The sequence below is a fragment of the Urocampus carinirostris genome, chromosome 1 (assembly GCF_059441175.1).
Source record: "Urocampus carinirostris isolate Australia breed hairy pipefish chromosome 1, RoL_Ucar_1.0, whole genome shotgun sequence".
Lineage (NCBI taxonomy): Eukaryota > Metazoa > Chordata > Actinopteri > Syngnathiformes > Syngnathidae > Urocampus > Urocampus carinirostris.
In genome coordinates this window covers 58639115-58665666 of record NC_142349.1, presented here as the reverse complement: position 1 = coordinate 58665666, position 26552 = coordinate 58639115, and the positions used below count along the sequence as shown (strand labels likewise).

The 26552-nt window shown below is 42.5% G+C and overlaps 1 protein-coding gene across 1 annotated transcript; it reads right to left on the bottom strand.

Annotated features, from left to right (window-relative positions):
* Positions 1 to 2615: 2615 nt before the first annotated feature.
* nfatc4 (nuclear factor of activated T cells 4) lies at positions 2616 to 14539 on the bottom strand. The gene is made up of 13 exons (XM_088346771.1): positions 14088 to 14539; positions 7116 to 7285; positions 6545 to 7051; positions 6172 to 6329; positions 5877 to 6039; positions 5692 to 5792; positions 5467 to 5568; positions 5220 to 5407; positions 5008 to 5148; positions 4843 to 4898; positions 3804 to 3930; positions 3033 to 3737; positions 2616 to 2880 (listed from the first exon to the last, which is right to left on the bottom strand). The coding sequence occupies exons 1-13, from the start codon at positions 14218 to 14220 to the stop codon at positions 2810 to 2812; spliced, it is 2622 nt and encodes an 873-aa protein (XP_088202897.1). The 5' UTR covers positions 14221 to 14539; the 3' UTR covers positions 2616 to 2809.
* Between the last annotated feature and the right edge of the window lie 12013 nt (positions 14540 to 26552).

The window sequence follows — 26552 nt, the reverse complement described above, 5'->3', positions numbered from 1 at the left end:
GCGCTCCATCATAAAGTGAATCACACACATACACGCTGTGACATGCACGTAGGCGTGTACACTTCCCTTTTACTATAAACACATTTGAATTTTACATGGTGTAATGCTCTTCTTGCTCAACTTTCTTTTTTTTCTACAAATAAGGTTTTACGAAAGAATCCCGGGATACTATATGAATCCAATCTGAGGTGGCGAGCTCAAATTAAATTGCTCGATGTGTCATGATTGCCGAAGTGAAGACCCCTGTGGCAATCGTTTGGCGCACTCGAGCGCGCTCTCTGATTGGCTGACGTTCTCTTCTTAAGCGGTCAGCGTCCAGAGAAGGACGTCAGACCGTACTTCTGTGTTCCTGTGTGTTTCGCCCGATTACCAAGTACCAAAGACTACTCTCCTGTTTTGATTCCTGCCTTCGGTTCTGACCCGGTTCTGCCCCGCGTTTACGATCTACTCTCCTGCCCTGGCCATCGACCTGCCTGCTAAGACGTATTGATTCTGCCTACCTGTCACGGAACTGCCGTTCCGTCCAACGCTGCTAGCGACCGACAACCATCGACTTCCAAAGCCAGCTTTGTCATCTCAATCCAAAAAAGATTCCTTTAAAACGAACGCAATTGAGTCCGAGATTCCATTCTGGGTTGTGACATGATGGCAGGTGATAAAAAAAAAAAACTTTGGTAATTGGTTAATGCGTTCCGAACCCCTGGTACCGCAGATCACAAAATTATTTAAACAAAGTTGTATTTACTAAGTACTACTTATGTGTCATATAATTATTTATCATTAAATAACAATATATATATATATATAAATATATATATACATCAAATCAGCTGAGTTGTTAGCATGTCTGCGGCACATATCTGAGGTCACGGGTTCAAATCCAGCTACCTGCCTTCCTGTGTGGAGTTTACATGTTCTCCCCGTGCTTGCGTGGGTTTCCTGCGGGGAGCTCCGGTTTCCCCCGACATTTTAAAGACAAGCATGTGAGGATATTTGGTCCAAACTGTGTGGGAATGAGCGAGTGAATGGTTGACTGTCTCTACTTGGCTTGTGACTGGCTGGCAACCAGTTTAGCATTCGATGGGAACTGGACACTGCCCGGAGATAGCTCGGATAGGCTCCAGCACCCCGCGACCCTACTGAGGATAAACCATACCTGTCAACCTGTAGGGTTTTGCCGTACAAAGTACGTTTTTATGCATTTCAAGACGAGTACGACGTACAAGGAAATCTGTATGGAAAAATTTGTCAATCGCATGCATCTGCTGCCTGGGGATTTCCCATCATGCATCATTCCGGAAAAAAAAAAAAAATATATATATATATATATATATATATACATACAATATATATACATACAATTATTTTGTATTTTGTACGGGAAAATACGGCAGTTTGTACGGGCATGGAGCTATGGAGGTTGACAGGTATGATAAACGGTGTATATAATGGATGAATGAATATTTATAAACGTGTTGAGGAAAAAAGAAATTGTAGTTATTTTGGGTGTGAAGTGACGTGAGCTGGTACACTGGAGTTGGTGGGTCAAGGTGGATTAAAATTAAAACTGATTTTCGAACTTCTACTAGCGAGGATTTCATGCCCTTTGAAGATGTTGTTGCTTATTCTTTATTGACCGTATCGTCGATTGCTTACAGACACATTTCTTGGAAAGGTTAACAATGTGTGTCTGCCTTCTTCCTATTTCTTGATTAATTGCAAGCGTTTTTTTCCATGGTTATCATGTTTTTGCAAGTCTAGCTAATACAGTACAAAAAATACAGTATCATCTTGACCTAACTCGTAAAGTCTTTATGACGCAGGCAATATTCAAATATTCACCATCACGTTTCTTAAAATGTTGTTGCAAACATATTGGGTTTGTGGAATTTGAAATTACCAGTAAACTATTTTTAGCCATCTCAGTTAGCGAGCGTTATGCCATTCACCGTCAACTGCAAATGACAGCACAGTTGAAAAGGGGATAACAACATGTGAGCCCCCTTCTTCGTGTTTCTTATTTTGCAGAGGTTTCTGAGTTTTTCCTTCAAAGCATACCAGTTTAAGATTAGGGTATTGTGTGATTGTGACCTGTGCAGCCCTCTGAGACATTTTGTGATTAAGGGCTAAACGAATAAATGTGACTTGACTTGACTTGCTCTAGTAACAACCAATTATAGCTCAGTTTTACAAAACAGCTGTAATTAATAATAGCAAAAGTTGTTTTTCAGTTATTTTTCAGTAGACAAAAACCCCTTAGATTAATCATAACGGTTGAATGTGGCTAATTAGTATTTTAGAAAAGCAATATTAATCAAATTCTGTATTTGTACTAGTTGTGACGCATAGAAGGTATTTGGAGGACATTAAAAAAAAAAATTCTGATGACACCAGTGTGTGGGTTTGTTAAGTTAGTTTGACACACTTAATTTGTATAGCCTGCAGGAAGCAATTCTGATTGAAACAATAATCTTCATGCACCGCACGCACACACTAAATTATTACGCAATAGTAACGTTTGGAAAGCACTCACTTGTTCGAACAAGCCAGGAATGTTGCTTTTCCACAAGGTTGCCATGATAGTCATTTTGAATGAAAACATAGAATACACTCTGTTTCTGGGAATAATTTAATACATACTCCAAAAAATCCCTTTATTTAAAAATACAAACAACATACCGTTAGGGTCCAATGTAGTTATAGTCATAATCAGATACAAATTTGAATACCCAGCAATGAGATAAACAGAGCAGGAAATTGTGCTATATAGCAAGTGCATTACACAATGGAATGATGCTGTAGGGTAACATCATTGTGGCAGCTCGTCCGTGGTTGAAGTGAGCTTATAAGACTCCAAGTCCTGCCCAATATACTCCGACACTGTGGACCAAGAACAAAAAGTTGTCATGTTTTGATTTTGCTAAAGTTTACAGTCCAATTGTTATCATATACAATGGACTATTACGACTATTATTCGTATGTTTTATATTCCAGTTTAAGATTTAGATAAAGATCTCATTACTCTCATTCACCTTCCTCAAATGTGATGGGATGCATCGTTGTAGAACTGGTGAACTCCACAGGACACTCCTGAATTTTGGCATCCCTTTCATCTCCCTGCCCCATCCCCAGAACCCTTTCCGGGGGCTCCCAATTCTCATAGTAGGAGTAAGGCACCGGACACATGTCCTGGTAGGCGCCCTGGTTTGTTGGAGGCGAGGGACACATCTTCTGAGGATAAGCAGAGTAGTGGGGGTATTGTGGGGTGAGACTTGGAGGCAATGGGGATAAGGAGACGGGACTGCCGGCCGGGAAAGGGCTTAGAGAGGCCGAGTGGGAGGGAGATGGTGAGGAAGACAGGTAGGGTGAGTCTAGCCAGGGGGACGGAGAGGGTGGCTGTGGACCGCGAAGGTACATGGGTGGGAGGAGCTCAGTGAAACCTAGCTCCACGTTCTCGAAGCTGGAGTGGTGTTCTGACATGGTGGAGCCCATCCCACTGGGCTCTTCCCTGGCACTGTCAACATTGTAGTCTTCCTGGAAAGCTACGCTAGTGGACGATGGGGAATAAGGCGATTGGTAGGAGGACCGGTGAAAGCCCAGGCCTGTCTGATCTTCTGCCATGGTGTCACTCCTCAGGTTTATCCTGGACTGACCCCCCACTGAAGAACACACTACCCCTGCATCCAGATTGGACCCCTGAGGCCGGGGCAGCAGTGCGTCTTCTTTCTTGAACATGACTGCAGAAAAAGCGACATATAACATGCACTAGTAGTATAGCGAGAGTTTCTGAGGTGAATACTAACCCGGGACGTATTTAAAACAATGAGTGCTGCTCCTTTTCCTCTTTCCATTGGAGACGTAGAGATGGACCGACACTGGGCGAGTGATAGATAGGTCATAGTAGGATGGCACTCTCGCTAACAGCAAACTCTAGTGACAGAAATAAAATGTTCATACTTAATGAAACTCATCTATGTTTTCATTTGGGCTGCATTTAACAAATATTTTGATATTCGATTGGGCAGTTGTTCATTCTTTTAAACCAAAGGCATGTAAATGAATTAGGAGACCCATGGTATACAGTGACCCTGCTTTACGATGTTTTCAGCCCCTCATTATAACTTTTCCCCTAATACGATATCAACAACAACTTATATAGCCTGCCCCAAAAAAACTAAATTTCAAACTTCATCCATATTTAGTTGTTTTTGAAATGCCTGACTGCCATTGGTTGACTTCATGTAAAATGCTGGTCTGCTATTGGTTTGCATCACAACATCATGAAACTGACAATATAGTTTAGGCTGAACTACCCCCAAATGTTTTTCTTTTCATTGTGTTTATGTGCTTCTCAAAGACTTTGCAAGTCAACAATACAATATTTAATTTTTTTCAATTTTTTCTATGGGCCAAATGCTTGCAGTGATGTTAAAGGGGGAAGCAGGAGCATAATAACCATTGAAACAAGGTTAAAATATGAAGAAGATTATCTTGATTCGTCAACTAATTGGTCACTGGTTGCATCTCTCTCTTTCCACTCATAAACTGTTGAGGAGAGGAACTTGACCTTCCATGCTTAGGCCGCTGCCCCTACATCCACTCTCCATGGCTTTCCCAGGTATTCTATCCTTCCAGGAAAAGATCCCCCAGAAAGCTAACCAGTGAGGTGGCTAGTGGGCATTCTAAACAGGATCTCAGTGACACTCTCAGTGAGAGTAGCAGTCAATTTTGGACAAGTTACTACCAATCCTGTAGAAGAAACTACTCTTGCATATGTGATCTTCTGAGCTTCTGAGCTGAGTGAAGGTGGACTCAAAGGCAGAAAACTCCGCGAGATGGTACCTCGTTGCTGTTGTCACGATCCACGTGGGCTTCCTCTTCCCACTGAAGCTTGCCATCTGAATATTCAGGAGACGTAGTATATAAAAAACAGCTCGATTTAGTTACTGTCAAACATAATAAAAATTATACAATTGTTCATGAGGATACAAAAGGTAAAGGGCTTACCGGCACTTCTCTCCATTAAAAAAACTCTGGAGATAGTTATGAAATTGGTGCCGTTAAGCAGAAGCTCCTCGCCTCCCTCTACTGAACAGGAAGCAATGCTGATTGACTCGATAACAGGCAGTTCCTGCGCTGACCGCTGGGCTATGGTGGAAACAAGAAAAAAATTGGGGTTACGTTTTACCATTGGCAGCCATTGGGAAACGAGCACTCACAGCATTCGATGGGAACTGAAGCCACCTGCAGGGCTAGCACCCGACCGGTGGGGATAGCAGGTGGTGACAAGGGGAGGTGTGTGCGGAAGACTAAGCGAACCCGTGTGTTCTTTCTCCCAACGTCGGTTTCGCCCTTCCTCAGTTCAATGTCAGAGTTCCTCAGTTTGAGAATCCCCGCGCAGTCTATGCTGCAATGTTTAAATACGTGACTTTTGTTCTCTTTCAAAGACAATAAGAGTTGACTTACAGAGCTGTCATGTGGTTCTCAGGATTCAGGGGGATGTCTAGTACTTTTGTTCCCCCTTGGATGTTCTCATGACAGGTGGTGCCCACCATTTTTCCAGTCACCCTGTAAAGTGAAAAACCCTTTGAGGAATTAGCCAAACTGTATTTACTCCATTTATAAACAATATTCATGTTACATTGCTCTAGACTTCTAACATAAGATCCTTATCACCTGTGTGAGGGCTACCTGTGTATCTGATAGAAGGGGTGTGGCCTTATAGAGCGATCGTCTGCAGTTCCTACGAAAACCTGCAGAGAAAGCGGTTTCCTCTCATTGTATCCAAAGAGCTGCAGAGGACAAATCAGAGACAGGAATATACATTGAACACATTAGAATTTATGGCTGCGAAAAAAACTCATTACTGAAGTCACCTTGACAACTGGATGTCCAGCCGGAGTGGATTTGACGGCTCCTCTGCTCCCCTCAGTTTCGTAGTGGGCTCGGTGGTGGGACCGGGGTTGCACTTCAATGCGTAGCTCGTACTGGTCAAACTGGGAGGGCAGTGGCCAATCGAGCGGAGGCAATGCATTAGACCTATGTGCGTTCACATCAAAAGGTTACACTAGAAGCATATGCAATAGCCGATCAGATCTCAACATTTTGCACTCTTTAGACTTAAAGAAGTAAAATGATCACAGAGTGGAAGATTTTTTCGAGACTCCTTGCCTGAAAAGAGGACTGTGGGCATTGGCTCTTGCCCGGCCCCAGCCCAGGGCAGGTGGAACAGAGAGATAGTCCATACTCATTGTGGGGGGATCTCTTCTGGTCTGCAGATTCTTTTGCTGTTGTTGCCCTGGGGCCTGCTCCTGATCTCTTGGAGACAACTGCGAGGAAAAAGGTTTGTTATTGTGAAGTTCCCCTGTGGAGTCATACATTTCTTATCAAATCAAATCTAAAATGGACAAAATCTAAATGTTAATTAGATGTCTTTAGATGTGTGTGTAGATAAGCTTAGGTTTTAGCCTTGGTATCTGAATTCGTAACATGGTAGTGTTTGGGTTGAGCAAGGGTATGTATAATTATTTGCATCCACTGGTACCTGCTCCATAGACGTCTTTCTGGTTTTCTGTGGAACGCTGAGCTCACAGCTGCCTGGCGAACCCTGCGACAGAGGCCTGGGGTCTCCCCCCTCAGGGGGTCCTCCTTGCAGGTCCTCAGAAAAGCTTCCCCTGCGTGATGAACAAGGTGACACTAGAGGCGAGTTCCTCCTCTTCTTCCCACCTGGGGAAGTTGGCCGGGAGGACGGGGAAAGCCCAAAATGGAGATTGGCTTCACTCAGATCTTCTTCTTCCACCAACAGGGAATCGCAGCTGGAAGCCGGACTCAGCCATCCACGGGACGAGGGACTGGAGGCAGGACTGGGACTGAGCGAACCAGGGTACTTATCACGGTAGGTGAAGGGATCCATCAGGGGGAGATAGAGGTGTTCTCTATCCCACCGACTACTACTCTCTACGTCCCAGGAGAGGGCAGGTGCTGTATCATCTTCAGGTGAGATGGTGGTGATCTGGATGCTGGGACACTCCACCACGCGGGACTCTGAAACCTGATAGGTGCTTTTTTTTTGACAGTCTCCTTTTTCTCGTGACAGTTTTGCAAAGTTCTCTAACCTGAATGGACCGGGCTGGTAGGCTCTCGTAAGTCCCGCTGAATTCTCTGGCTGGCACTCTCCGTGGAGGTGGAGAATGCATTCCGGCCCGCTGATTGGCCGAGAGTGGCGGGCTGGGTATGCTGAGGGGGGAGTGCTCCACACGAGAGCGAGTACAGCGGCTGTCTGCAGCTAATAATTGAAAATGAATAGTAGAAAATACAGAAAAAAATTATAGGTATGTAACATTTATTGCAAAAACCCTAAGATCAAGTAGTGGCCCCTCTGCATAGAACCTACTCTAGTTACGAGAAATTTAAGGGACTGTATGAGATGTCTTTCAAGCAAAAATCTTGCTCGACATAGAATAGAGAATCTACATTTCAAGAATTTCCAGAAGCTACCACTAGAGACCGCTCATAGCCAGCATGCACTTGTCCCAGTTAGCACATGCGTTTCCAGCCATACAAACCTGATCCTTTAACCGTGCTCCCTCACTCCTCCACCACTATGCATACACCTCAGTGAGCATTCGCCAAGTTCCTTAATGGTAAACGCGCATACTAAAGTCGATGTTTAGGTTATTAATTTATCTTATTACTTTATTTTTATGTGCAATTGCTAGTTGAATGTGTATTTAGTGATCAAGAATATGTGTTTTATCGATATTTAGCCTAAATTGTGAGGATTTTTTGGGAGACCCTGAACATATTAGTTTGTTCACAGTTATTTCTTATGAGGATCATTTGTTAGAGATATGAATTTTTTTTAGATACCAGCTCGATGTCAGAGTGAATTGATCTCGTATGTAGAAGCTCCACTTTACTTCATGTTCATCGTGTCAAGTGACGTGTAGCATGTATTTATTTTTCCTGCTTCTAAGGCACACAATGAAGATTTCCAATATCAACATCCCTCATGAGAAAGCTTAATTAAAAATCCATTGAATGTGATAAACATCATTAAGCTTATCCAGTGCAAGTGTATCCATTTTCATCATTGTTAGCCATGCGTCAATTTCACATGGTTTGCTGGAAGCTAATTGTTGCCAGACAGGCGACTCAGTTACCATATTGAGCGCGACCCTTTTCGGGTTTTTTGTACATTTTTAAGCATTCTTTTACAAAATAAGCAGTGTTGGGCACGTTACCTTAGAAAATAGTTAGGCACTCACTACTTCTTTCAAAAAGTAACTGAGTTATTAACTAAATTACTCTGTAGTAAAGGTAACTAGTGTCCAAGAAACGTAACTATTTCCGTCACTTTAAAAATAAGTTGACGTTTTATGAGCAGTATATGAGTCAGTTAATGGAGAAGAACAGGTAGTCATGTTATAAAATCTTGTAATATTTATTGCGCCTCACCAGCAACAGATTTATCCTACGCTTGAAGTGCAAACGAAATAAACAGTCAACAATATAGAATAACAATCAGTGGTAAACAATAAAAAGTGAGTTTTATAGATTTTATCTAACTCTAATAACCTACTGGTCAGAAGAAAATAAGTATTTGAACACCTGTGTATCATCTACAAATGTATCTTCTAGAAATCATGGAGGGGTCTGAATTTTTTGTCGTTGGTGCATGTCCACTGTGAAAGAGATAAACTAAAAAGAAAAATCCAGAAATCACAATGATTTATTAAAGATTTATCTGTGTGGTGCAGCCGTAAATAAGTATTTGAACACCTGTGTATCATCTACAATTCTGACCCTGAAGGACCTGTTAATCCGTCCATCAGAAGTCCACTTGCACTCCATGTATCATCCTGAATCAGATGCAACTGTTTGAGGTCGATAGCTGCATAAAGACACCTGTCCACCCCATACAATCACTAAGACTTGAACTTGTAACATGGAGAAGACCAAAGAGCTGTCCAAAGACACCAGAGAAAAAATTGTACATCTCCACAAGGCTGGAAAGGGCGGCGGAGCAATTGCCAAGCAGCTTGGTGAAAAGGGTCCACTGTTGGAACAATCATTAGAAAATGGAAGAAGCTAAACATGACGATCAATCTCAAATACTTATTTGCTTCACTGTGTATATATACTATATGCATACATCGGAGCCGTATCCCCCAAGTGGGAGATGGCTCGAGTAGAGAACACACACATATTCTTTACTCTTTCTGGCAGATTGATACAGAGGAGGGGATTCCCAGCCCCATCGCTCAACCCAACCGACTTGTCGTTGGGAGTCATTAGATGACGAAATCCCCCAATTCCAACCCTTAATGCTGAGTGCCAGGCAAGCAACGGGTACCAATGTTGTAAGTCTTAGATATGACTCAGGGCGGGCACCCTACCCCCAAAAAGAGTGGTAAAAGAAGAAAAAAGAATAAACTTTACGTTTTTATGTCACAGAAAAATAGATGAAAAATAATTAAAATATTCATAATTCTACCCCTCGAAAAAGATAAAGTACCCCAAAAATGTTAAGCTTTTTATGGTCAACAAATTTAAAGTCAACAACATGGAATCCCCAAATTTTGCATAGTGACAAATCAGAAGAGAAAAAAGGCATCTCTGTTGAGTGGTTGGGAGCCGGCTCCTTTTGTTCACTTCCAAGAGCCGGCTTATAGAGACGTTTCGTTCGCGAAGGACAGGAGTCAGTTGCCGCAGCAATGACAACAGCACTGGTGCTCTTAAATATAGGGCTCAGATTTTTCGCGACTCAGCCCTCATTTGCATTTTCTTTCGGAGCATTAGTGAATACTATATTCACAATCCCCATCTATATAAATGGTAGTCGCTATTCTGAATGTTGACATGATCCGAAAAGACGTGACGTGAACAACTCGGAGGAGAACAGAAAACCACTTTATTCAAAGTAAATCACTAATGTAGTTTTGACTGTTAGTAACGCTAATGGTGTTGCTACAACGGAAATTTTCGTTTTTGTTTTATTACCTTCTTACTGTAAAATGTAACTTTGTTACATAACTCATTACCAAGACTGAAAATCAGAATATAGACATGTGGAAAAGAAAAACATCTCAAAGTTCAATATTTTGGACATGGTTATTTTGCTACAGAGACAATGGATTGAAGTTTGCATGCTCATGAGCTAATAGATCATTTTGCTCTTTTTAAGTTCTCGGTATCTTATTATTTGGACATTACAAAAACTAACCAAATATAAATATACCGGTATATCACTCAAGATATTTCTATGGCACTGTGGTAATGGGTTCGAATTAGCATGCTAACTAAAGTGAAAGAGTCACTTAGCTCCAAAATGACCATTATAGCACTAAACCTACATCTGGTTATTCATATATTTTAACTTTTACATTTTGTGGTACTTATGCTCACTTTTGCTGACTTTGCATGAGCGACTTCTGTATTTAGCAGTTCCGAAAGAAATCCAGGGAGTTTATGCTGTAGATCCCCGAGATATGGCGTCCCCGCCCTATGACTTTTTCACTTTACAGCCCTTCTTTCTCTATGTAACTTCAACAACAAAAATTGTCCGTGCCCTAAAACGAACAAAATTCAAATTTTGTGGTGCCTGAGCATATGAGTGTGCGTACTGCATCTCTTTGGTTCCACTGAATCATGAAAATACCATTATGATAATGGCTGAATTACTTTCCATAATGCATTTCCTTCATTCCGTTCAAAATCGTGTGCACTTCATAAATACTTAGTGAATTAGCGATACAATCCTTTTTTCGTACTGTATTTATTTGCAGTGATGCTAAACAAAGAAGAAAAAACATGATGACCATAAAAACGAAGCTTCTGGATCCTGTTTCCTGTCTTCTCTTCCTTCTGCATCCATCGCTACTTCAGTCAACCAGCTCAAGTCACATCACACCAAAGGCAAATAAACCTTTATTTTTCCTTTTATTCATAATATTTTATCACTATAATCATATGATAAACACAAATAGTACTTAATACTGTATGTATTATTTATTTATTTTTTTTTTTTATCTGAGGTGCCGTAATTTGGAACCCAATAGCTAATTACCATAGTTTTCTATCTCTTGCTATTCAGCAACTTTACTTTGCAATCCCCACCAGAACGTTTTCATGCCGTATCCTGGGGTACTGCTGTTCGTTGATGTAAATTGTGTTTTATACAAATTTGTAGCGTTTTGATCAGATTAACACTGGTAACCAGTGTGCCCTGATGGCTAAAATACATTTTCCGGTGGATTAAAAACTCAATTTTATGGTCTGCTAATCTCTGTTTGGCCAAAACAAATGCAGAAAAAATAAACAGTTTGTAAACTTTGTCTGCTACCACCATTTAAGTACACAGACTATTTCACGGAAATCGTTTTAAAGAGCCCCCAATTTTGGCTGCCCATGTCAAACTTTATTTCATCTGATAAGTATAAATGTCCCATAAATAATAGAGGCCTTCTAATAATTCTGCATAGTCATATGGAAAGCATTTATTCAAAAGGCGCTCACACACACGCTATATTTTTTTTCCCTTGTTTTATTTTGGCCCCGAAAACAAAGACTCAAAGCGCACACGAAATGTTGAAACTTACATTTGGCTCGCATGATGCGGCCGCTAATTATCATCAGCTAATAGTGATTATTCACACCATGACTTCCTGTCATTTAGTTTTATTTTCATTTCTTTTCTTTTTTTTTGTGGTGTTCAACATTGACGTACATCAAGTCAATTAAGGTGGGGGGGAATGTTTCCTGGCAATAGCAATATTTCCAAGTCATTAAATCTGCTGCAGAACTGGATATTTTCAGGTTAAAGAAAATATGAAATGAAAACATATTCTCACAAAAGAAGATTTTTTTGAAAATGTGAATAATTAAATAATTTTTTTAGATAAATTGATACAATTTTATATGCATTTAAGACATTTTAGAAATGTCCTTTTGCTCATCAAATAAACGATGAAAGGAAAACCTGTCATTATTACTGATGTGACTGAGCTGTGCCCGCTCCTTTGGCGCCAACTGCCGCGGGTTGTGATTGGCTCCCGGTCAGTATTCGAACCCAGTCCTGTCTGTCCCCTTTTGTCAGTCCGTCTGAGAACCTCAGAGAAGACTAGGTAAGCCTTTTTCGACCCTGACTCCTACCTGTCCCGTTTTTTGTTCCCGTCTGTCTCCGGCTTAGACACGTTTTGATCCTGACCACGTCTGCTCTCCTGTCCCGGCTTACGACCTCTTTTTGTCCCCGACTACTTCTACTCTCCCGTTCTGGCTTACGACTCGCTTACGACCCCAACCACGTTTTTGCTCTCCTGTCCTGGCTCCCATCCCTGACACCGCCATCGCTCGCTACGGAAGATCCACTTCCGTGTCCAGCGCACAATCCGAGTACGAGAGCGACTCGCTTCCCGCATCCAGCAAACACCGAATTGTGGGGACAGCCCTTTCTCGTTCCTCCAATAAAACTTGTGAGAAACGTAACGCAAGTGCGTTCTGTTTCCGTTCTGATCCCGACGAAACCTAGACTAGTTTTGTAATAAAAGAAGAGAAAAAAAAAACTGGAAAAATATGCAAGAATGATCCTATTTAGTAAATAGGTGACCATTTGGCTTATTTAAAGAAAAACGTTTCTACCTCATAAAATAATCATAAAATGAGCAAAACAATCTATCGTCTGCTAAATACTGTATTTCAATTTTGCTCATATTAGATGTAATTGTTTTCATTTTCTTACAAAACCTGTTAAAAAATCTTAAATACTACAAAGAAATACACTCAAAATGAATATTCAATCAACATTACCATTATTTGCCAGTATTGTAGTCTCCTTGTAAAAAAGGAATATACAGATCTGTTTAATACTACAAATAAAATCTTGTCCCATCGACAAGAGATTTTGTTTTTCTCCATTAATTTTTTTAAATAAAAATTGTGTTACTTGTTTTTTTGTATTTTATTATTTTTCAATAGTATTCTCTATTAGGCTATTTTCTTTTACGATGAAAAATAAGTTATTGGTAGTAGTTTTCTTATTTTACGGTATTTTTTCATGCAATAGGGAAAATAACATGCAAAGGTGGGGATCGCAAGGTGAAATTGTTGTTTCGTGCAACTCCACTACTCCAGTTAAAAATACTAAGATATCTTAATGATTTACTACTTCTGTTGATATAATTATATACTACTTTTGTGTAGTAAATATAGAAAATTATTAAGTCACATTATAAATGAAAGCATGCTGTGCAATGGGGAAAAAAATACATTTTCTTCTCACTTATGGTGTTAGCTGACTTGAGCTGGTACAGTGGAGTTTGTGGAAAGATGCAGAAAGGGGCGGGAGACAGCAAAGACGGGTTACAAATTGAACAGTTTTTTTATAACTTTCACTTGCAAGGATCGTCAGGACCTTACAGGATATCCTTGCCTTAAGCGCCACCCTAATTTTAATGATATTCTCGGTCGTCGACTGGTTAAGGCCATGCAACTTATCGAGAGTAGCCTTTTGTGTTCCCTCTTCGCATTTGTTGATATTGCAAGTTTTGTTTACATGGTTATAATGTTTTTCTTCTTTCTTTAACATTACTGTGACCCTCGGACCCATTGCGAATAAATCAATTAGAAAAAATACAGTATTGTTTCACTGACTCGCAAAGTCTTAATTGAATGAAGACAGAGAAAGGCATTGTGGGAGGTAGTTAAACTGATAGCAGACCCGTATTTTATGATGTCGACCAAGACGGGCAATGTTTTTACAGATTTTTGGGCGTGCAAATAAATTTGTTGTTGAAGTAAAGGAAATACCTTAAAGGGAGAACGAAAAAACCTCCTATCCCACACCGTAAAGTGAAAACGTCGTAAGGCAGGAATGCCGTATCCCGGGGATCTACTGTATTTGTGTGCGTGTGGTGAGCGTGTGGAGGTTCCTCCTCACATGGCAGCTGTTAACTCGCACGCACGCCTGATTGGAAACACATTGAGTTTGCATGCACATGTGAAGTCCACCACACTTCCATATGTTCCCATGCCTGTCAGACCTCCCGGGGAGGGTCTTCTTTCCCCAAAATTGAGCCCTTGTAACTCACCAGCAATGCCGCCACTGTCAGGGGGCTCCGCCAAACCCGAGCCCTCCTCCTGCAGCCGCAGCGTGTCCTCCTCGAACACCAGCTTGAATTCAAACTCGCCTTCCTCCCAGCCGGGGCCTGGCGCGGCCCCCATCGGCAAGGAGAATCCCCCCCCAGAAAGAAAAGTTTTCGTCTGACCTCTAAGCGCACGTCATGATGCAAACCACTTCCGAATTTTCCCAGACGTCGTCTTCGAAATATCTTAAGGTTTTTTTTGCCAGTTTGTCAGTCTTTCATCCTCACGCCAAACAGAAAAAGGAAGAGAAGGAAGAGGAGGAGTAAAAGAAGTTGATGAAATATTTTTCCCGTCCTTTACCCTTAATTGCCTTTGGGCGGGTTGACGGCCCAGTCCCGGCTCCCCATAGGGTCACCGTCCCTGTCAATCGAAACTCTAATCCGCCTTCTTACCCCCAGTTCACTCACATCCTCCTCCTCTCATCAAGTTTGCCGTGTGAACACCAGGCCCCTAAATGCATCACCCCCTCCTTTTTTTGGCCGTCTTTCTTCCTTCACCGCCCCTTCCCCATTCCCCTCCTTCTTTTTTTTCCCTTCCCTTCCATTCCTACTTTATGACCCCCCTCCTTCCTCTCCATCTGAGATCTGTTTCTCATTATCCGCTGCAGTCTGTCTGAGTCAGGAGACGAAAAACTTAAATAAACACCCCTTTCTCCGACTTAGACCAGCTCTTTGAGACCAGTCCCCCGTTGCTGCTCGGGAATCATCCAGAATCTTGTTGGGCTACTTGAGGGGTCCCGTTGGCTGACAAGCCCAAAATGAGTTGTGAGCGTTTGGCCATTAGAGGCTTGTAAAATGTACCCTAGCCCCGATGACAGAGACACTATTTTGTCACGCTGGAATGTGTAAAGTAGGACAAAATCCTTACAAGGAGTTCATCGAGGAGAACTGCTCCAAACTGTCATGTCCTGTGTTTCTATATGTCTTTCCCCTAACCTCATGTGTGTTGTCCATATGTGTCATTTTGTCTCCACAGTGAGTGTCCAATCTTGGTGTTTTTCAAAGTTAGAATGTCTCGAGACATCGTACATATGATAGGGACCTCAGAACAGTGTTTTGAAGTTCCCCCGTGCTACGGAGCACTTCAAATATTGCCATTACTATTTTTTAGACTCCTACATTTACTTCACAACACTTGTTTTTTAACCTTTGCACATTTGATAATCAAACTTTTCTCTGATTATGTCCATGCTTCCCTGTTTTGGGGTCCAACAGAAATTTACAAAATGGCACTGGACTTCCCAACTTTTCTTTTCATAGTATTTGCAAACTCACAAACATAAGAATAAAGGAGAACCATTCAGAGAGTCATCAACAGAGCCCAGAAAATCATTGGCTGCTACCTGCCCGGTCTGGAAGACATTGCAGCAAAGCCAACCACATTACTGTTCTCACCTTGGCCACTGCCTGTTTGACCTGCTGCCCTCTAGCAGACGCTACAGGATCCTTAGACCAAAAACTAACACACTCAGAGATACTTTCCCAGAGACATCACACCCCTCAACAAGCAAGAATGTTTGGTTGTGGACTATGTGGCTGTGGCCAACGGCAAGCAACCAAGGGAAGAGGGAAACAAACAAACCCAAAATGGCAGCTGTGTGGAACAAATGCCTGGACGCTTCAATTAATCCCGTTCTTGTAGGGTTAAAACATCGTAAAATGGCAGATTATGACCTAAGAACCGAAGTGTCAGATTTAGAGGTTTGTCAATAAATTACTTCAGTGATAGTTGGAGATCAGAACTTGGAAGAAGCCAAAAGGTTAACATAATCTGCAAAAAGACTGACTGAGATGCAATGCTGAGCCACTTAAAAGAACCGGTATTTAAGTGCAACGTTGATGGAGTCCAACCCTAACTGCCGGTACTACAGTGTACCAAATTCCGACCCTGGTCGTACAGGAACCCAAAACCCGTCTCAGGTACCCTGGTACCCTGTACCCCTGGAGAGCCATTTTACTGAATTCCCAGAAGGACATTGTTGAACATCTTCTGACAGGTTGAGTAAACTCCAATGCAACCTCATCAGGCATAAAGCTAGTCGAGTGTTCCGATACTGGTATGAAAACCCCTCCGCTCCGTCTGATTTAACATTTGAATTACTGATTTCAACCCCTTCAACACCGCTTGAATAGATATTACCAGGATGGCTAAGGAGTGTGATAGAATATAATATGATCATCTTTATTGTCATTATTGACATAGTAGTGAACATTGAGTTGGAAATATACCTTCCACCTCCATTCCTCCTTAAAAAGACCGCCACTCCAGTCTGCAAATGTCATAGAGGATTTTCAAGTGTTACAGCTCAACATTCAAAATCTTTGCGAAGTCCAGGAGGATTTCATCCCACCGAGGAGCTCTTTAACCAACTTAGTGGCTTCATCCGGAAGGATAGGAGAGCCCACCTTTTCCCGAACTCTGCAATTTAGTGCATGTCGCTATAGTTAAGCATTGGAGATTAGCTATTTGTGAATTGTGTTGATGTGCTAATTGTCTTCAAGACTGACTCTTAATTTGTCGCCCCATGGTGGTTGGCTAGAGGAACTATTGTTAAAGGTGAAGTGCGTAGTTTTAGGTGTGCTCATAAAGTTTAAGATTAAGTATTTTCTCAGTTATGTATTAACAAGGTCTAACTGAGTTTTCTCACTTTTATCATCTGTGCATTAGGCACGTGCTGGTTGTTTTCATTTATTTTAGGATGAAAATGGTGGGAGTAAGAAAAGGACTGTCAACCCGAACCCCCGAAAAGATGGAAAGAGAGACATGTCCCACAGGCAGCCAGACAAAGGCTGCTATGATCATTTTATCCTGAAGATGGGGTTAGCAAGTAGAACATTTTTAATGTTGCAGACACCACCTTAAATGAGGTGTATTGAAAGAAATGTTTCAACCCTGGCACTCTAAAAAGGCACTGAGTATTATTTGACCATTAGGGTTCATTGTATTATGTAGTGCAACCAAATATAAGTGCTACAAAGCATTTGGAAGAATCCAAAGTGATCAAACTGCGCCATTTTCCTTATTTTTTTTGTAAGTTTTTTGGGGGTACTTGTAGCAGCAAGATTGCAGACAAACATGTCAGCTTCTTCTAGGTGAGCCTCATGTTATGTAAAATGAACACTGATTTTTCAACTAACAAATGTTTCAATAAAATGCACATTTAGATGATAGTTCATTCATTTTTGTATATATATATATATATATATATATATATATATATATATGGGGCAGCACGGCGGCGCAGTGGTTAGCGCGTGTGCGGCACAGTTCTAAGGTCTTGGGAACCTTCTGTGTGGGTTCAAATCCAGCTACCGGACTTACTGTGTGGAGTTTGTATGTTCTCCTCGTGCTTGCGTGGGTTTCCTCCGGGCACTCCGGTTTCCTCCCACATTCCAAAGACATGCATTTTCAGGTGGATTGGCTGGTCCAAATTGTCCCTAGGTGTGAATGAGCGAGCGAGTTGTCTGTCCCTGTGTGCCCTGCGATTGGCTGGCAACCAGTTCTGGGTGTCCCCTGCCCACTGCCCGATGATAGCTGGGATGGGCTCCAGCACCCCCGCGACCCTACTGAGGATAAGCGGTGCAGCTAATGAGATGAGATATATATATATATATATATATATGGGCGGCAGTGGTTAGCACGTGTGCGGCACAGTTCTGTTGGCATGAGATCGAACCTCCTATGTGGAGTTTGCATGTTCTCCCGTGCTTGCGTGGGTTTCCTCCGGGCACTCCGTTTTCCTCCAACATTCCAAAAACATGCATGTTAGGTTAATTGGCCGGTACGAATTGTCCCTAGGTGTGGATGAGCGAGTGAGTTGTCTGTCTCTGTGGGCCCTGCGACTGGCTGGCAACCAGTTCAGGGTGTCCCCTGCCCACTGCCCGAAGATAGCTGGGATGGGCTCCAGCACCCCCGCGACACTACTGAGGATAAGAGTTGCAGATAATGGATGGATGGATGGATATATACATTACAGTATATATAATATATATATTTGTGTTCATGCATCAAAAGACAAATTCCTTGTTGGGGTGTTCTTTGAATTCTTACCAACAATAGCTGATATTTATTTTATTTTTTTACAGCCTCTGAGTACAAATTGAAACATTTGTTAACAATGTTTGCTTTAGGGGTCTATTTTTTATCATTATTATTAGCGTGTTGGGGAGGCAGCGTCAAGAAGAAGGATGCCTCTCGTCTCAATAAACTGGCTAGGAAAGCGAGCTCTGTTGTGGGCAAAGAGCTGGACAGCCTAACAACAGTAGCTGAGAGACGAGCACTGAAAAAGCTGAGGTCAATCATGGACAATCCATCGCATCCACTACACAGCATTATCTCCAGACAGAAGAGCAGTTTCAGCGACAGACTGCTGTCACTGTCTTGTACTACGGACAGACTGAAGAGATCTTTTCTTCCTCATGCCATGAGGCTCTTTAACTCCACCCGGCAGAGTAAAGGCCCACATTAAACCACACCACCTACATTGGATATTACCGAATCTTACTGCAATATGTATTCTGTGTAGCACTATTTAGTTACTTTATATAACACGCTACAGTGGGCATTTGCACGTCACACTGGGTGTTGTATATTGTATTCTTTTGGCTTTATTATTGTACTGTTCTCAGCTCAGGGATGCTGCTGGAAATGTGAATTTCCCTTCAGGGATGAATAAAGTATCTATCTATCTATCTATCTATGAGAAATAGTTTTCTATGAAAATAAATAGGGCATAGTTTTCCGTGGTTAAAGATTGTTACATAAAAGCTTATTTTTTCAAGCAACCATCTACTCATTGTCCTTAAAGTCTAAGCTTTTTAAAACGAAACAAAAAATACAATAAGGTTTGAAGATATAATTTCCTAGGAAAATGCGTGAATACATGTCTACAATATTTAGCTTATTGTTTTCCTGGGAAGGGTCCTAAACAAAACAAAAAATATGGGTCAATACAGCCACATCTAATGGTCAAATAACGGTCCCTTTATGCAAGTCGTTACTTACAAAAAAAGGATTTTAAAGATGTGCTTGTCGTATTTCTTCTTTGTGTTAAAAGTGCTCATCTTTAATTTCAATGTTCCCAAAAAGGTTAACGTACTTTGCTCCATTTAAATGTACATATCAGTCACAATTTACCTTCACGGAACATTAACATCATTGAACATTTGCTTGTTCCTCACTATTTATACATTTTTATTTAGAAAAGCTATCAACACGTGGCCCCCTCTGAAAGCTGTCTTGTGACGTAACAGACTTGATGGTGGAAAGCCGGCGTCACTGCTTACTTTGCAGAGAAACCGTTCTAATTTTTCGGGATGGAACATGACGAGTGGAAGAAACTAACCATTCGGAGGCCTCTGGAATTTGGGACCAGGCACCACCTCTCAAAAACCATCAACTTTGTATTTCACATTGGTACATTCACTAGGGTAGAATGTACTGCAGACCCCTAGTTCACGCTATGTCAACGTTACGATGCTTTTGCAGCATTTTCACCACGATGCAACATGCTGTTATTATTTTGTGTTCCCAAAAACTTACAAAATTCTAACTTTGCAATGGTCGTCAGTATGAGTGATCAAATTACGTGCCTCATAGGCCTCTAAGGTGCCTGTCTGCTATTGGTCGATGTCATTTAAAATGATGGTCTGCTATTGGTTTGTGTCAAAGATTCAGTTGTGTTGTGTTATTGGCTGAACTATCTCCCACTATACATTTCTCTTCATTCAGTTCTGAATATTGTGTGCTTCGTAAGGACTTAGCAAGTTAGCATGATACATCACTGTATTTTCGTACTTTATTTATTAGCTATTGGTCCCAAGACATGCAGTGATAATCATGGGAGAAGAAAAACATGATAATAATTGAAACAAAGTCTGTGATTATCAAGACATATGGAGAAGACACACTCATGTTACCCTTGCCAAGGATTATGGCCAAATGACGATGGGGAAACTAAATGGACATTGTGTATTATATAGCGCCTCTAGTGGTAAAAAATAAATAAATATGTAATACTGCATAAAACATAAAAATATAAAAACTATATGTACCAAATTTTCTAGACTATGAGTCGCAATTTATTTTTCATAGTTGGGCCGGGGGTGCGACTTATACTCTGGATGCGACTTATATATGTTTTTTCCTTCTTAATTTGGCTGGTGCGACTCACAATCCAGAGCGAGTCCGGAAAATACGGTATTTATATAATAAGTAAAAACACATGAACTGATATAAACGTGCACTTATTTTTTTTAACACTTGCAGGTCATATTTCTCTCGTGCAGTGGTTAGCACATTCGCCTAATAAGCGAAAGGTTCCCGGTTAAAACCAGGTGGAAACATGTGTTGGCCTGGAGAGGGTTGGGCGCTACCATGCTGTACTTGCCCAAGACACACACACAGGGAACGGTGCCCCTACGACCCTAGTGGTTAAGGCAGGGGTCGGGAACCTTTTTGACTCAAAGAGCCATAAAAGCAAAAAAATATTAATTTTATTTTGGGAAAGAGCCACACCATATATTATGAGACAAATTTACTAAATTGCTAGACCGGCGCCCCAGACAAAAGCTTAGTCTTCAGCACATTTATTTTTGATGATTTGATAAAAATTATGAAAAGAGAATAATGCCAGAGCCCCTGTCCCAAATTCAACAAACAGACCACTTTAAACTTGTCTCTTTCTTGCAATTACTCAAGATCTGTTAAACTCCTTTTGACCCTTTTTTTTCATACATATTGGTTTCAAAACCAGATGCAAGCATTTATTTTGTAAAAACGTCACAACATTCTGAGAATAGGGAGCCTTATGTGCTTACCTTTGGCGAGAGATGGGAGGGAATGCTTGTACTTTTTGCATAGCTCCACCCATCCTTCCCACTCACCCAATCAAATGACTAAGTTCTCTTCCGGTGTTTTGGCGTATTTACAGTTCTGTGGATTCATCATAAAGTATCTGAACACTGAACACAGATTATATAGTGAACTTTTAAATAAAGGATTCTTTAGCGTTGTACAGCCAAAACGAGTTTTTTTTCCCCCTTTTTTTGTGTGACACCTTGACTGTAAATTGTAGTGAAAAACGTGCCCTATGTATACTGCGAAGTGTTTCCTTCAAATTTAGCTTTGGTTTGGCTCTACGTGTACCTGAATAGGATAGACACCTCCGGTTTTGAACAAGATGGAGAAATTTTGCATGCAATCAAATTGGTCTCTGAGCCACAGGTTCCCGACCTCTGGGTTAAGGGATCCAACTAAGCAATTCAAGTCACCTAGGAAGCCTTAAAAGCAGTGAACAGTAAGTGACACCGGGGACAAGAGTAGCACCAAAACATTTTCGTTAGTAGTACTTTTCCTAACCGTTATATTTTCGATTGTTATATTTTTTACCACTTTTACTCGATGGGCCGCATTAAAAGGCCTGACATCGCAATGCTCTCAAGTTATTTATTTTAAATCCCCCGTGTATTACCCCTGTCTGCTTCTACCAATTACTCCACTGTACCTGCTCGAGGCACCTCACATCAAAAGTAAATACAATTTCATTTTTCTTTATTATTTATTATGCGATTGAATCACATACACTTATTGTCAGGGAGGACCAGAACAGAGCAGGAGACCCCAGAGCGTTCGTACAATTCTTTATTTGGGGAAGCGTAAGGGTTAGCGGGAGACGTGATCAATCGTAGCGTGGGACGAAGGCAGGTCGAGTTTACCAGGACTGAAGAGAAGATCGTAGCGTGGACGGAAGCAGGTCGGATCGAAGGCAGAATCAAGTAAACAACAAGGCAGGTAATCGGGAGTGTCTTACGAATACAGGAGTAATCCTCAGACACCCATGTCTCGGTGTAGAATGCTTAAATAGCGAACACAACCCAATCAGAAGGCGCACTCCAGCGCGCCAGATGATTACCCCAGGTGGCTCCACTTAGGTAATCATGACAGAACCCCCCCCTCAAGGGACGGCTCCAGAAGTCCCCCAGAAAAAAAAATAATAAATTTAACCCAAGACACGTCACAGGGAAACACAGGCAATCGGGGAACTATGTAACAGCACAGTACCTCTCAGAATCCTTCCGAATGGAGGGAAGCCCCCTCCTCAGCATCCGAAGGGGCGGCAGAGGGTGGGTCCGGAGGGCAAACAGGCAGAATCAGATCAGGCAAGACAGGAGAGGCGGAGACAGAACAGGCAGAAAAGACAGAATCAGAACAGGCAGAATCAGGGCCGGCAGCGGAGTCGGAGTGGCAGGCCGGAGAGTCGGAGTCAGACGGGCAGGCTTGGGAGTCAGACGGGCAGGCTTGGGAGTCGAACAGGCAGGCATGGGAGTCGAACAGGCAGGCCTGAGACTCATTGCGCAGTCATAAGGCCGATTGGGTGACAGGGAAGGGGCCTTAGCTTTACTGAAGACTTCCCGTAGGTGGTTGTAACGAACTGGGACCTTGGACAGATTGGGTGAAGCTCTTATGGAAGTGGAGTGACCTGGGTAAGGAGCGGCTCGCAGACAGGTTTGGTGACAGTCCCTGCCCCATTCCAGTATTGACCCAGTGCGCCAGTCGAAATGGGGGTTGTGTTGGACCAACCATGGATGACCCAAAATGAGGGGTTGGCTCGGGGAGTGGAGTAAATGGAATCGGATCTTCTCTTGGTGATTTCCAGACAGCTGTAATTCTATAGGTTCAGTTATTTGAGACACGGTGCCTAACAGGTGACCATCTAAAGCCCGAGCAGATATCGGATTAGGAAGGGGTTTAACAGGTATCCCCATTTTGCGTGCGAGGGACAGATCAAGGATATTTACCTCAGCGCCAGAGTCAATCAGGGCTGGGAATGTCTGCGTAGAATCGGGGAGGAAGAGAGAAGCCTGGATAACGGGTCTAGCGTCTTTGGGAGCAGATACAAGGACTGAGTTCAATCGGACGCCCCTTACGTCCGACGAGCGTTGGCCTTTTACCGGACAGGTGGCCACGCGATGTCCCTTACCACCGCAGTATAAACATAATTGATTGACAAATCTTCGCCAGCGTTCCTCGGGGGAAAGAGAGACCCGGTCCACCTCCATCCTTTCTTCGTTGGGGATGACCGGGACCTGGTCCACCTCCATCCTTTCTACGATGGGGCTGAACAGAACCCGGGGGTTTGGTACATTATTAGCTTCTTGAACTTGCCTGGTGACGGATTGGCTGGGACCCTCCCTCTCTCGGCGTCTCGCCTGAACCCTACGGTCGATCCGGGCGGTCAAGTCAATAGCTTCGTCAAGTGTTGCCGGAGGAGCGTGGGAGACTAATTCATCCTTGAGATAACCGGACAGACTGTGGAGGTAGGCGTCGACCAGCGCCTCTTCATTCCACTCACTTTGTGCTGCTAGCGTACGAAAGTCGACAGCATAGTCGGCAATGGAACGTCTCCCCTGGCGGATGTTCATGATCGAGCGGGCCGCGTCGACCGATGAGGAACCAGAGTCAAAGACCTTAATCAGCTCTTGAGCCAAGAGGTTGAATGACTTGCACGCCGTAGCACCTCTCTCGTAGGCGGCCGTTCCCCAAAGACGCGCTCTTCCCGTGAGGTGATTAATGGCAAACGCTACCTTAGCTGCTTCCGTAGCAAAATTGCGGGGCTGGAGATCAAATATTAATCTACAATTTACTATGAATGGGCGGATCTGAGCGGGATCTCCCCCAAACTTTTCTGGCGAGCCCACTCGCGGCTCAGCGAATCCCGCGCTGAATGAACTGGGAAAGGCCGAAGGTGGCCGGTCAGTGTTGGGCGCCGATGAAGTGGCTTGATGGGTTATTACTTTGGAGAGATAGGACCAGTCCCGACCTAACAGATCCCACTCGAGCCGTAACTGACTCACTTGCTTAGCCAATTCCGCCACGTCGGAAATTACTTGCCGAACTGCACCTTCTAAAGGGGGATTGGGCTGCTGGTTCTGACTTTCATGGTCGTCAGGGGGCACTTGTACGAACGCGGGGTCCATTCTGGTCTGAGGATTCTGTCAGGGAGGACCAGAACAGAGCAGGAGACCCCAGAGCGTTCGTACAATTCTTTATTTGGGGAAGCGTAAGGGTTAGCGGGAGACGTGATCAATCGTAGCGTGGGACGAAGGCAGGTCGAGTTTACCAGGACTGAAGAGAAGATCGTAGCGTGGACGGAAGCAGGTCGGATCGAAGGCAGACGGGCAGAATCAAGTAAACAACAAGGCAGGTAATCGGGAGTGTCTTACGAATACAGGAGTAATCCTCAGACACCCATGTCTCGGTGTAGAATGCTTAAATAGCGAACACAACCCAATCAGAAGGCGCACTCCAGCGCGCCAGATGATTACCCCAGGTGGCTCCACTTAGGTAATCATGACACTTATATTACCTGGGTAGTACTTGGTTTATTCTATTTTGTGACTAATATTTAATATGTATGTACAATTGAAGGCTTTTAACTGGGTTAATGGGGGGTTTATCATAGGTTTGTGTCCCCTGCGATTAGATAGAGATAGATAAACACTTTACCTTACGATCCCCACCTCAGAACGAAAAAATGCCATGTTCTGGGGGTATACTGTACTAAAACTGCTGCATTTAAACCCATCATCTGTTGATAATCCTACAAAACCCTAATGAAAGCCACCCTTTTCAAATAAATATTTATTTTATAGAAATTCCTACTCAATTCTCACGAGAGTTGCTCCTTTTTGTAGTCAAAACAATCTGCTACATTTTCGAGGAAATCCTCGTAAACGCCCTTTGGGGCTTTGCATTATGTAAGAAGTTAACCCTGGAGCGCATGAGAACAGACGCTTTTCTCAAAAAATGTTCGATGACGCGACAAAAACGAGAAAGTTTACGTACAGTGTTTGCATAAACTACAAATTTAATTTGTGCTGCATCACAGACTGATGAAAAAATGAGTCAGGGAATTAAAATTAAGGTATCATTAGCATAAGAAATGAAATACAGATTTTAATATGCAATGTAGAGTACTTTACAGTTTGTAGTAATGGGGACTATAATGACCAATGGTTACACACATATGTTTGCGAACCCAAGCCTCAATGTTACCGCATGTCTGTGCTAAATTGGCAATTATTGCTATGATGTTATTTATTTGAGAACTCTTTCACAAATTCATCCATCCATCCATCCATTATCTGCACCGCTTATCCTCAGTAGGGTCACGAAGGTGCTGCAGCCCATCCCAGCCATCTTCAGGCAGTGGGCAGGGGACACCCTGAACTGGTTTACAGCCAGTCGAAGGGCACACATAGACAGACAACTTACTCGCTCATTCACACCTAGGGACAATTTGGACTGGCCAAGTAACCTAACATGCATGTTTTTGGAATGTGGGAGGAAACCGGAGTGCCCGGAGGAAACCCACGCAAGCACAGGGAGAAGATGCAAACTCCACACAGGAGGTGCGATCTTATGACTTCGAAACTGTGCTGCACACGCGCTAACCACTGCGCCGCCGTGCTGCCACAAATTCATGTCGAGAAAAAAGCGGTAGCTATAGGTGTGCATTGGTTAAATGCCCATTACTTTAAGGAATGATCTGAATGAGTTGGTGACCAGGATAAGAATTGTCCAAACAGATTTGTCCCTGTTCCTGGATTGGTGCTTGAAGGCAGTCAGCTCTCCTTTATGCCATAAAATTTAGGAAAAATATTTCAAGCAACACATACATTAAAGAAAAAAAACATTTTTGCTTTGCTGTCGGATAATTTTGGTTACCTTAAGTATTATTTTTCTTATCTTATTAGCTTATTTTATTTGTTACGTATTCTGTAGTTATATTATTCTTTTTAGTTATTATTTTCCTTTTTCCAAGTGAGACAGACAACCCACTTGCTCACACCTATTGACAAGTTGGACCGGCCAAATTCACTGGACATGCATGTTTTTGGATTGTGTGAGGAAACTGGAATACCCGGAAGAAACCCATGCAAGCACGGGGAGGACATGCAAACTCCGCACATGAGGATTCGATCCCATGACCTTAGATCTGTACTGCAGATGCGCTAACCCCTGCCAGCCGTGCCACCCTGGCTTCGTAAGTGGCTTCGGAAATTTTAATAGTTTATAATTTTGATTTTAAAAATAGAACTACAAAATTGAAATTGCAAGATTCCAAAACAGCGTGAAAATATGTTCTTTATAGAAGCAATAAAATTTCTCACTTTCCTGACACCGTCTCTAGTTCGCTGATATGATCAAGTCAAGTCAAGTCATTTTTATTTGTATAGCCCTAAATCATGAAGAGTCTCAAAGGGCTTCACAGATTATTACAGTATATTACACAGACTATTTTTCCAGCCGACGAGAAGAGTAGCTTATTCATATGCTATGGAGTAGAAGTGAGTTTTAAGTTTAGATTTAAACATTTCCACTGAGGTTGCAGATCGGATCTCAGGGGG